Raw genomic sequence first — 12,068 nt, forward strand, 5'->3', positions numbered from 1 at the left:
TAAGTTAATCCAGAAACGGAGAAAATGACAAATTACATTGTGAAATTTCAATACTGTATTATTGGAAGTCAACATTTTCACAAGATATTTTTCACAATTTTGTTGTTTACAGCGTTAGAAGAAAAAAAAAGGTCAACCGTCAGATGACGAAGTCAGAAATTTCGGTCATCTTACAAAATCATCCATATTTTTTATTTTATTTTTGTTTTTATGAATGTGGTAATCATGGACAAGGTTGTGTATTTATTTTTATTTATTTGCCTGATAAGTTACCGATACCATACTGATACACAGGCATACTGATACACAGGCATCAAAATCTGGTAGTCCAATGGACAACCATATCATTATTTCGAAAGCTGATTGTTTACATGAATGCAATGTGCTAGAATGTGAAAAATATTCCTCAAACTGATTATTATTAAATACACAGTGTTCAAGATTCCAATCCTGGTTTGATCGTAATTTTATTATTTTACTTAGTAAGCCAAGGAAAGAAAAATTCACTTTCTTGACCGGAAGGAAAACAAATCCCGGTCAAGGAAATTAATTTGCTTTCCGTGGCTTACTCGAGGACAGTAATAAAATTCTGATCCAGATTGTTATAGCTTAAACTGCTATCGTATGAGAAATTATTTGCAAAACCCATAAAAAGAAACTGTGCACTATAAAACAAGATAGAAGTTCACACAATTCAGATAAAAATACAATGATTGCTAAATCAAGTTTTGTTTTTATTACATTGGCAACTTGCAAAGTTGCAATTTGAAATATTAAGTTGCTGCAAATTAAGGCTAGTGTGACCATTGAAGCTCTTGAAGGGTCTTTAATTTATTTAAATTTAAAAAATGTAAATTTCCTGGGAGCGGGCTATAAATTTCCGCCCAGCAAACGCGACATGTTAGCATTGCCGGGGGTGTCCGAGGGTGGATATGCCCCCCCCCCTCAGAAGCAGAAATTGTTGAAAAAACAACATCAATTTGCGGCAACATTTTCCGTATTTTAGCATGATTTTTACCATGTTAACTGGGCATGAAAAACACTTTGCAGAGCTACACCAAACAAAAAGTATATTGTACATGCTCTAACAAAAACAAAATAAATTTACATTACAATGTCAGAATTTTACCCAAGTTACAAAACTATTAAAAAAAAAAAAAATGTTTTTTTTTTGTTTTTTAAAAATTTCGGGGAGTGACCTAAATTTCCGGAACGAGGTTCCCCTGTTACCCACTTTTTCCAGGCCAACCACCTTCAATGGTTTTACACACTATTGTGATTAGAAATATTTTCAGATTTGATTATCATTGCTACATTTCATATTCAATCTTTCAGCAACTACAATTTCCGTCCATCCAGAGGTTACTACATGTATGTAAAATAAACTTTGTTCTGCATCAACTTTCATTGTAAATGCTTTCCTTGATAACTTGTCTTATCAAGTTTGTTTTTTACAAGATTACAAGGTTAGCATTACAGCCGAAACTGGTGCAGTACCAAGTTTAGCTAAATTTATCATAAAATATATTTTTCACATGTACAGACAGAACAAGTTAAAAACATCAATAAAAACAATTATCAATAAGAACAATTTACTACCTTACAAAATCCATGTTGTTATTAATGTTCTTTATCTTTACTCTTGTTTTTTGCAATTACATGTGCAAAGATGTCATCAAGTCCAAAAAGAGGAAACTTGGACATCAATTATCGTACAATAAAATGCACAACTTGCTGGCATCTTTGTATCAGTTTTAATAATAAATAACTAATTCTGCTCACATCAATGCCAAGATGAATTGTCATGATAATTAAGTCCTGGTGTGATTACTGCTAACTTGTGCTAAGTAAAAATTAAAACAATTGGTTTTGAAATGTGAATAAATGAATTTTTTTCACCAAGTAATTTATTCCTGTTTTTTCATCCCATTTTTACCAAGATGCTACCTGAACCAAAATATGGAGAGATTCATCGCAAAATGATATCCATTTTTACCAATTTGATATATATGCGTGTAAATTGAGCTGCTAAAATATGAAGAAAATATGAAAATTTGGGATACTTTCGACCATATCTCAAAAAATGTCAAACTGACTTTTTGTGTTTTGCGATGAAACTCTTTGTTGTACACAACATTAGTCCTGTTTATAGCTCAAAAAGTAAATGTCCTTAAAATAATGGTCCCTGGAAATTGGTTAAAATACAACAAATTGTCCACAGCTGATTCACAGAACCAGCAAGGTTGATGGCCAAAGTTCTGTCAAACAAGTGGTACTCCTTCACTCTTCGTATGGCACGTTCAACATGGACACGAAGACGGGCGATGGTCTGCGTCTGTTCCGTTTCTTCTTTGGTGAATTGCTTTCTATTGGCTGTTAGGAAAGGGGGAATAACTAAGCTGCATCCAAGTGGTGTCAATAAATCCTCTATTGTAAAACCTTTGTCCACCATGACTTGGTCACCAGGCTCTAGCAACTCCAATATCCCTGATCGTATCGTGATTTCTTTATCTGAAATCCCACCAGCATAAAGGTTACTCACAAACGTCACTAGTCCTCCCGGCGAAATACCCACTAAACACTTGAAAGTATTATTGCCTTTGTAGTGCGAATATAGTTCAGAGTTCAGGTTTAAACTAGATGGGGCCTGAACAAACAGTTCTGTGCAATCTAATATAACCCGAGTTTTAAGAAATTGTTGAAAAACCTCTGGCATGTTCTTATCAACAAGTTCTCTGGTTGGCCACAGTGGAACGCTACCTAGAATGACATATAAAAAGTTTGCCCATGTTGTTGTAATTCTACTCACTGTAGATGCCGAGACACCAAACTTGTCCCCCAAGTCAACATCGAAAGACCCAACCTTGATCTTATTCAAAAATAAAAACAATTGATCAATCATGGGGAGAGCACACTGAAAAACACTACTCATTGTTGATGCTTCACCGCGATTATTCCTTTGCACTTGGGTCCGTGTAAAATTTTATCTTGTCTGTGTTGTTACTGAAGCGCTCTAAAAAATGTCTTTCTGGTCGCCGTTGCTGGTCTACCATGGCTTCCAACTCTTGAATCCTCTTCTGTGCTGCCTCTAATTGATTCTCAGCCGATGGAGGTCTAGCCTCGTAATAATGTTCTGGCAGTTTGGCAAGTGTTTCTTCACGGCAAGAAAGACCGATGATATCTGCATTTTCCTGGTTTGACGGAGGTCTGCTTGATGGCAATGTGTATAAAGAAAGAAGTTGAAAAGAAAAAAAAATATTGTTAGGCTACAAAAAAAAAATCAAATCAAATCTGTTCTACGGCGGGCCGGCTGCTTTCTCAAGTACATGGGGTCGATCTGCATATTCCAGGGTTGGTGATTTTTTTTTTTTTTTTAAAAAAAATCATTGATTTAAATCAAAAAAATCTTACTTAAATCAAAATTTTTATTATTTAAATCGAGATTTAAATCGCTGATTTAAATCACCGTGATTTAAATCACACAACCCTGGCATATTCCCCCCCCTATTGCCAAAATACGCCCAAAATGTGTAAACAAAGCCTCAAAAATGTGACTTTCTTTGCTTGCAATTTTAAAGTAAAAATACATTTTGTTTCTTTTTTAATAATCTGAATTTCCATTTTTTTTAAAAATTATTCATAATACTTACTTAACAGGTGTTCTTTGCAAAATTCTGCGCGGTGCTTTTGTTGGTGTCCAACTGAACACTGACGGCACAGCACCAGGTTTCAGAACTCTCATCCCAGTCAAAGTCTTCTTGATGTCTTCAGGCTTGAAATGCGCAGAACAAACAACTGTCTTCTTGGTTATCTGTAATGATGTATAAACAACATGCACAAGACAATTAATTTCAAAATTACATTTATCCTGGTTATCGTACGGTACGGCACTGATTTTCGATCATAATTTATAATATACATGACTTGTGGTAAACTTTTATACATCCATGCTTGCTCGCGTTACACTCGGGCTAAGACTTGATCGAAATATCTATCCACAAATCCAGAACCGATAGCTTCGATGTATTTGAGGATAGAACGCAGTGTACTTGTATTCAAAATCCGGTTGCAAAAGTGCATGCACACGTACGTGCCCCATGTACAAAGCAACAGAGCTCAAATGTGAACTTCCGTAAACAAACCCGATCGCGGCACTTCAAAGACGGAAAAATACCTCCAGGAAACCACTTTGCCGGCACATTCACGTTCCGAAAACTATAAAGGTTTGACCAATTACATACAGAAGGACAATCGGAACACTTTTTGGAACAAAATTAAATGCTCTGAAAGAAAAAAGTGTGTTCGAAATTCCGAGACGAAACGTGCAACTGAATCTAGATGCTCCAGCGTTCCATCGCCAAATCCGCCGGTTATCAGCGGCACAATTTGCGACGGATATTTCGATCAAGCTAAGACTTGTTATGTGACTGTGAGCATGATGAGTAATTACTAAATTAGTAAGTCATGAAGACTGGGCCGAGCGAGTGTGATGAAATCGAGGTTTTTTATTGAAACTAAACCGAACGTATTGTTTCAACATGATTAACAACATATCCATGTACTACAAAATATATTTATTTTAATTTGAAATCAAAGAAATAAGGCCCGGGAAATAAGGACGAAACATTCGATATTCATCATTGTTTACATGTTTACAATCATGAATATCGTAAATCATCCATTCCGTGTACACGTACAACACCACGAAAAAAAAAAAGTGTTTTCACATCGAATTCACCATGAAAATAACAACTATTTACCTCAAAGTTAGGTCCAGGGTCTCTTCTTATTTTGACTATCCACTGCTGCTCCCTTGTTTTATCTTTTGGGAAGGTATGAAACGATAAATCCTTCGAATTTCGTGAGTCATTTTGACATTTCGGTACACAACAATGCCCGGTCGATATTGGCTAAGGCTATTCAATACAACGGGAAGTGTCCGGAAACCAAAAGAAATCGGGACCAACGAAGCACGATGGCAAAGAAGGCGATCTCGTTTTACGATGGAGCACCAATAATCGTGAGGGGAGCGCCTCGCTTTCGTTTCAATATGGCGATTCCGTGCAAGTGGAGAATAAGTGGGTCCTTTCTTGCAATGGTGCCTACATTGTCACTGAGCATGATTGGATACACCTCCTTTAGTAAACACTGACTTGGATTTCCTGTAATTCTTCCTGCCAGAATGTTGCTCTGAGTAAGCAAACCTCCTCTTGTTGTATGTAACATTTTTGCTCTCAGCAGGACAACATCTGTGCAATAATGCTGGTTCTCAGCCACTCAAAGCAAGTTGGACAGGGTCCATAATCTTTACTACTGAAGTCTTTAGTGTTGCTCCTCCTAGATAGTAACATCTGTCCTTTCTTCTCCTCTATCACTTTCAGATTATGCTGCTGATTGCCTTTGTTCCGAAGTAGTCGGATTAGTCTCTTCCTTTCTTTCCTATCCACTAACGACCGTATCTGGCAAACACCAGGTTCCTTCTCATGCTGGGTACCAAAAATGTGTTGGCAAAAAAGTTCGCTACTAAATGCCCACAAAATGGGCAGCTATTTCTTCTGTTGTACACTCTATTACTTCGCTTCTTTTCCCCCTTCTTAGTAGTCTGAGACTTCATAACTTTCGTTACATAGATATCCTTCATTTCAGTATCCCGCATGATTTCGGACTCGTTTAAGACTATCAAGAAATATATAAAGAGAGCAGGTGGGGCAGAAGATATCCTCTGCAAGAAAGCGCTGTCTCTATAAGAACAAAAGTTTTTGTGTGTTTTATGGAGGCTAGAACTTGTAGGTAAAATGAAAGTTACCGTGCCGGTGCTCTTGACAAATGCAATGAAAAGATTTCAACTCTTTTTTTCACTTTCCTTCATTTTCCTGGGTATCCTGATCCTGGATTTCAACTCTTTCTTCATTTTCCTGGGCATCCTTATTCATGACTTCAACTCTTCTGTTATTTTCCTGGGCATCTCTATCCTGGATTTTAACTCTTTCTTCACTTTCCTGGGCATCCTTATCCTGGGTTTTAACTCTTTCTTCACTTTCCTGGGCATCCGTATCCTGGATTTCAACTCTTTCCTCACTTTCCTGGGCATCCTTATCCCAGATTTGAACTCTTTCTTGACTTTCCTGGCCATCCTTATTTATTTATTTATTTATTTATTTATTCTTTCTTTATTGAGGGTAATACTGCTTCAGTGACAAGCACTGCTTTTCAAGCAGGCCCTCATTGTATACATGTTATAGCAACAAAATATCCTGGATTTCAACTCTTTCTTCACTTTCCTGGACATCTTTATCCTGGATTTCAACTCTCATTTCATTTTCCTGGGTATCCTTATCCTGGATTTCAACTCTTTCTTCACTTTCCTGGGCATCCTTATCCTGGATTTCAACTCTTTCTTCATTTTCCTGGATTTCAACTCTCTCTTCATTTGTATCACCTTTATCAATAAAATTTACAGCTTACTCACGCAGAAAAAACAGATGCAAAGGATATCACATACATGCATAAATCGATATGCACAAGGCCTCAGGTTGCCCTGCAAGGACAAGGTTGCACAATTCTTGAACCATCACAGTCGAAAAAGTAGCCTACTCATTTGTCGTACATTTTGTTGCTAATCGATACAATTAGAGAATGGTCTGTAAAGGCGTATTAAATATAATTATTGTATTAAATTTATTACCGTAAAAATATGAGCTTCTTCTCTGACTTCACGACTGCGAGCCTGCGAGGTCACGATATTACCGTCGACATGCTTACTCCGCTCAATTCAACGTAAAATATCTGCATGCGAATTACACTGGTCCCCCTGTTACTTTGGTAACAACACGACTCCTAAAGGGATCGGATCCCAGTATTAAAACTCTCCGTCACACACACTGATGGCGCTCCACTAGTTTCGCCCGTCCTCAGTCGGGCAATCTCAATGAAACTGTGTAACTATAATACACAGAAAACTTTGTTTGACCGACCATTCGCGGACATCACTAGAAATTGCTCATATTAATGTATCGCCCATGAAACCCCCATCAAGCAAAATTACGTCCGAGGACATGTGTATTGGACATCGGAAGTCAGTTTGGTCCTCAGACGTTTGGTGTGTTTTCAAATCACAGTCCTCTGAAGTATAAGCTGTACATCCGCAAACTATCAGCCCTCCATATATACACACTTCCACACACACCACAGATGCTCTAAAGAATTTAATTTTATAAAGCAGTAAGTAATTAATAAATAACATAACAAAATATTGCACATAAATTGGACCAGCCAAATTATAAGAGACAAATTGAATACATCAAGATAAAAATGCTGTCATGAAATCACAGTTAAAACACACCAGCTGAATATGAACATAATGAGATGCACTAGTTAAGTGAGATAGGGTATTGAGCTGTTCCCATATCTTTTTGTTTTGGTTCTGGGGACCTGATACTTATTGCACTGTCTAAGGGTCATATTGTGGGTCCACATATTGTGTGGAAACCATTCTGAATACCTATCAGATTCGGCACGTTTTTGAGCAAACTGTGTAGTCTTCTATCATTCAATGTTTGGAGTTCCAACTGATCAAGGGTATCCCTTGGCATAAGTTTGTTTGGTTGGTAGTATCATTCAGCATACTTGAGGGGTAAGGTCTTAAGCTTGTCACTGTGCACTACTCAATCTGGTGAGTTCATGTGCAGCGTTTTCGCGGTTAAATCTTTCCACCACACCGTCAGACTGGGGTCTGTATGGGGTAGTTCTAGTTTTGTCAATATCTAACAAGTTACAGAGTTCAGAGAATAAAGTAGACTGAAAGTTACGACCTCCCCCCTCGAAATCCCCACATGTCCACTTCAATGTCATCTCTTCACAGTCTATAATTTTACTCTCACAATGAAGTGAACAGTTCTATAATTGAAATCAGACAAGTCTGGGTCATGACCAAATATGTTTGGGAATCCCAGAAAATTAAAACCCAAAATAAATTTTTGCCATATACTTAATGGAAAACTTATATATTTTCCATCTAAAAGCAATAGGTGAGGGTACTCCTCCAGCATTGTTGGTATGGTGACATCAGAGTTTTCTCTAATCCAGCTTGCTCTCATTTTTGCAGTTGCTTGACTGGTTGTCATTGTTTTGTTTTAGCCACTGTTTTTTATAGGTCAGCAATGACTTCACTCTCAAAATTTCAGCCTTGGTCTGAGTGTAATCTGGGTGGAAACCCAAAATGGACTAAGAAGTTATCCCACAGAGCTTTGGCAGTAGTCTGCGCAGTCTGGTTCTTGGTTGGAACTGCATGCCACGGCATATTTGGTGAAGTGATCTGTGATTACCGATATGTTTTCGATGCCGCCATTGGACAGTTCCAAGGTCAGGTAATCCATGCTGACAAGTTCTAAGGGCGCAGTAGTCAATATGGGAGTCAACGGAGCTACATGCTGTTGTGTTGGTGCTTTGCGACGAATGCAATGACCACATATCTTAATCCTGCTGGTCACATCATGGAACATTCCAGGCCAATAAAAGCATTGACGAGCCAGCTCCAGAGTGCGTTCACGGCCAAAGTGACCAGCATCATCATGAACACCACAGAGTGCTTGGTTGTGATGAGAAGAAGGAACAACAAGCTGATACATATTCTTGCCATCAACTTTCCTCACCCGATGGAGAACATCATGGTGAAACTGGAATCTGTCCCATTGTCTCATGAAGCACTTGAAGTCGGGAGACTCATCCCTTGAAGGTAAGCATTTGCCACTTATCTTCATGTCAATAATTCTCTTGATGAGTGGGTCCCCTTCTTGTAAGTGGTGCCATTCTTCCATTGAGGTAGCTGGCAATGCAGGTTGTCCTTTGCTAATGTAGGAGAGATGACATAATTCATCAAGTGAATGTCTATTGTTCCATGTTATTACCCTGAAAGTTTAATAGCATTCAACTTGCATTTGTGCTAGTTGTGTTGGCAATTTCAGAGTCCGAGTACGATGTAAGGATGACAGGGTCATCAGAATATAAGCTGCGATATGAGGGGTAAGAGTTGATGACTACATATCCACAGGAACTAAAAGCATGGTACTTCCTAAGTACTGTCAGAAATGGAAAGATGAGATCTTGAAGGTGGTGATGATGATCCAATGTCTTGTAGATGTTGGGACATACACAAAAGCAATTCCAGGATTTCTTAGGATGGAGCATGGTGTGATATATAAGTTGACAAAGTGTAAGAAAACTAAACTTCCTGTTCAGTAACTGGTCGCAACAATCAATATTCAAATTGCTCAGTTTGTCCCACGCTTTAGACATATTTGAACTTTCATTTTCACTTACAGCAATTTGCTGCCATTTCAACATGGTTAATAGCTGTTGGGTGGATCAGTTCAGAGTCACTATCAGATGATGGTTCTTCACGAGGTAATTCTTCAGGTAAAATGACAACTTGGGGGGCAATATCATCACATGGTGGCAAGTCACCAGGGATAGAATGTTCAGATGTTTGATCACTTACATCAGTATCACATGGAAAGTCATCAGAGTTATATACAAGTAGACCAGGTTCAGAGTCAGCGGATGAATCACTGTCCAATATGTCCAAAGTGGAGTTGTTACTAGCATCAAGTTTAAGTTCGGTAATTACATGGCTCGCATCTAAATCTATTTGCGTATGAGAACTCACCCATGCAGGTTGATGCTGTACACTATGATCTGGTCTGTCCATAGCATAACAACTTCCACGAATGCATTTGCCTCCAGTTCCAGTGATGTTGATATAGCTTCAGGAGTTCGTCCTGGAATATCACAATGTTAAATTCAACCACTTCACCATTGCTTACACTTGCTTGAACTTTCGCAGGGTTGTTCCTGGTGATACCGCGCCAATGTACAAACACTTCTTTCTTGGTGTCATCGTGGATGATAAACCCATAACCATTCTTGATGTTGAACCCCTACATGTCCTGATATTTGATGAGCAAGATATGTTGGTCCTGTATATGATGGAGATCTACATGTATGCTGTCTAAATTGATGGAGACAGCGAAGATGTTTCATTTCAGTTTCCAGGGCTTTCAGTCGCGAAATAATACCAGATATTATGATGTTAGTTCCAATTGACCTACACAGTATATACTAAATATTGATAATTAGATTTAACCTTATATATAATGAAGCGTTAAATGCATGAGAATTTCATTCACATACCTTGATATTCCTTGTGATCCCTCTGAACAGGAATTCTATCTGCCAGTGTCTTAAAGCACTGAGGTGTACTCTTGCTTTTCAAACTCCTGCCATATTTGACAGTAGCCATACCATGGCCATTTCAGCTTCGGATTAACATCGTAAATATCGTAGGGCCAGTCTAGAACCCTGCTATCCTAGAGGTGTGTAATATAGGATACATAGCGTTCTCTCGGGATAGGAAACACTTTAAAGAAACCTAACCAGTTGCCTGGCGAAAAGTTTGATGGGTTGCCTGATATTGCAGTGATTCTGAATTGTATCTAGCCTATATGTCACCACTATAACCAACGTACATGCCATTTCTAATATCTATGGTTACTACCTCTGCAGGTATTGTTTTATCAGCCACCTAAAATAATATGACACATGTAAAATGAGATTTAAAACTGAATAATTATCATGTTTAGACCTACAGTATTAGAGAATTTTACATTAGTTGGGGTTAGGAGAGATTAGGAATTTGATTTCATGTAGGCCTTATTTAATTTCACTGCTTTGCAATGAAAAAAGGACTTAAGATCTAATAATTATGCACCCCTTTGTTCCTGGTAAATTCATAGGCCTATTTGATACTAATTTATAAAATTAAGAACCACTGACTGGCCCTGACTGAGCAATTGCGAGTTACTCTAAGGCCAAAAAAAAAAAAGGTTTGTCTCAAAGCTCAGGAGCCGTTTGAAAACAAATGCCAAATGTGATTTTTTTTTTTAATTCCCGACTTGGAATTTTTATGGTATTTAAAAAAAAAAAATCTGATTTTCACCGAATTTTTTGCGGGAAAAAAAAAAAATCTGCATTTCTTTTTCTTCAAATTGGGCCATTTTACAAACGCGTGTGCAAGCTTTGAGACAACCCTTTTTTTGCCTAATCTACACGTAGGCCCTATAGACTGACTCTTCACAGGATGAGCTCTCACCATATGCTTCCTGTTTTCAGTCTTCCTTCGTATGCCACTTACTACTATATCGATGACCTGACGAACTGCAAGATGAGCCCACACTTGGTTGCTGCCACCACTTTCTCTCCCTATGCTTATCCTTATTACTCCTTCTCTCCTTCCTTCTATTGCTTAAACTGCTTGCAGTTTGTATTGGGTCATTTTCCAGTTGCCGTCATGTGCCATCACACCCATATACTATTCCATTGTGTGCGAACTCCAGATGAGAAAAACTCTGCTTCCTTTAAGTTTGGTCCAACAACTGTAGCCTTCAGCTCTTAATACTTATGAGATTTCAATTCACTATTTTTTTTATGAAGGCATTGCATAACAAGGGTCCAAGACTTGTACCAGATTTTTGAAGCCAGGTTTCTTGACAGTGTATTATGGCACCATGTCCTTGGCTATGTGGTAGACAACAGCTGTGTTTCATTTTTGGTGCTTCACATCCGCAGTTTTGTAGTTTGGAAACTGGACAAAGTCCTATTAATTTGTTAATGATTAAAACAAATATATGACCAATAAGTCCTTCATATATTTCTTGCAGACCTCTCCTGCCTACATAGCTTAATAAAAAAATTAAATTAACATTTTGTTTCACTCAGTCTTGTAGTAATGTTTTGTTATGTTCCCAGTTTGTGAAATAACCCTTCTCAGAGATGGATGGATTCTCAGAGTACAACATGTAAGAAATTAGAGGTATCAAACATGCCTTATCTGTGGGCTACATCTGGTTTATCTTACCATCTTTCTTGTTGGCATCTGTTGTGAGTGATATCAAATCACTTGTATGTTGAAAGCATTTAGGTAGGCAGTTTTTCTTCTGGTTCCTGCCGTATTTTGCCATAACCAAGCCATAATTTTTCAACCCATTCTTGAATCTTCTCTCGAAATTCAAGGG

General features: G+C 38.0%; 1 protein-coding gene across 1 annotated transcript; it reads right to left on the bottom strand.

Annotated features, from left to right (window-relative positions):
• Window positions 1-1,186: 1,186 nt before the first annotated feature.
• On the bottom strand, window positions 1,187-5,226 carry LOC140168293 (uncharacterized). Its single transcript, XM_072191652.1, is given in 5 exon segments — window positions 1,187-2,975; window positions 2,977-3,222; window positions 3,651-3,811; window positions 4,761-4,910; window positions 5,107-5,226. Coding segments are annotated over 5 exon segments (1,482 nt in total). The 3' UTR covers window positions 1,187-2,170.
• Between the last annotated feature and the right edge of the window lie 6,842 nt (window positions 5,227-12,068).

Source organism: Amphiura filiformis, chromosome 1 (genome assembly GCF_039555335.1).
Source record: "Amphiura filiformis chromosome 1, Afil_fr2py, whole genome shotgun sequence".
NCBI lineage: Eukaryota > Metazoa > Echinodermata > Ophiuroidea > Amphilepidida > Amphiuridae > Amphiura > Amphiura filiformis.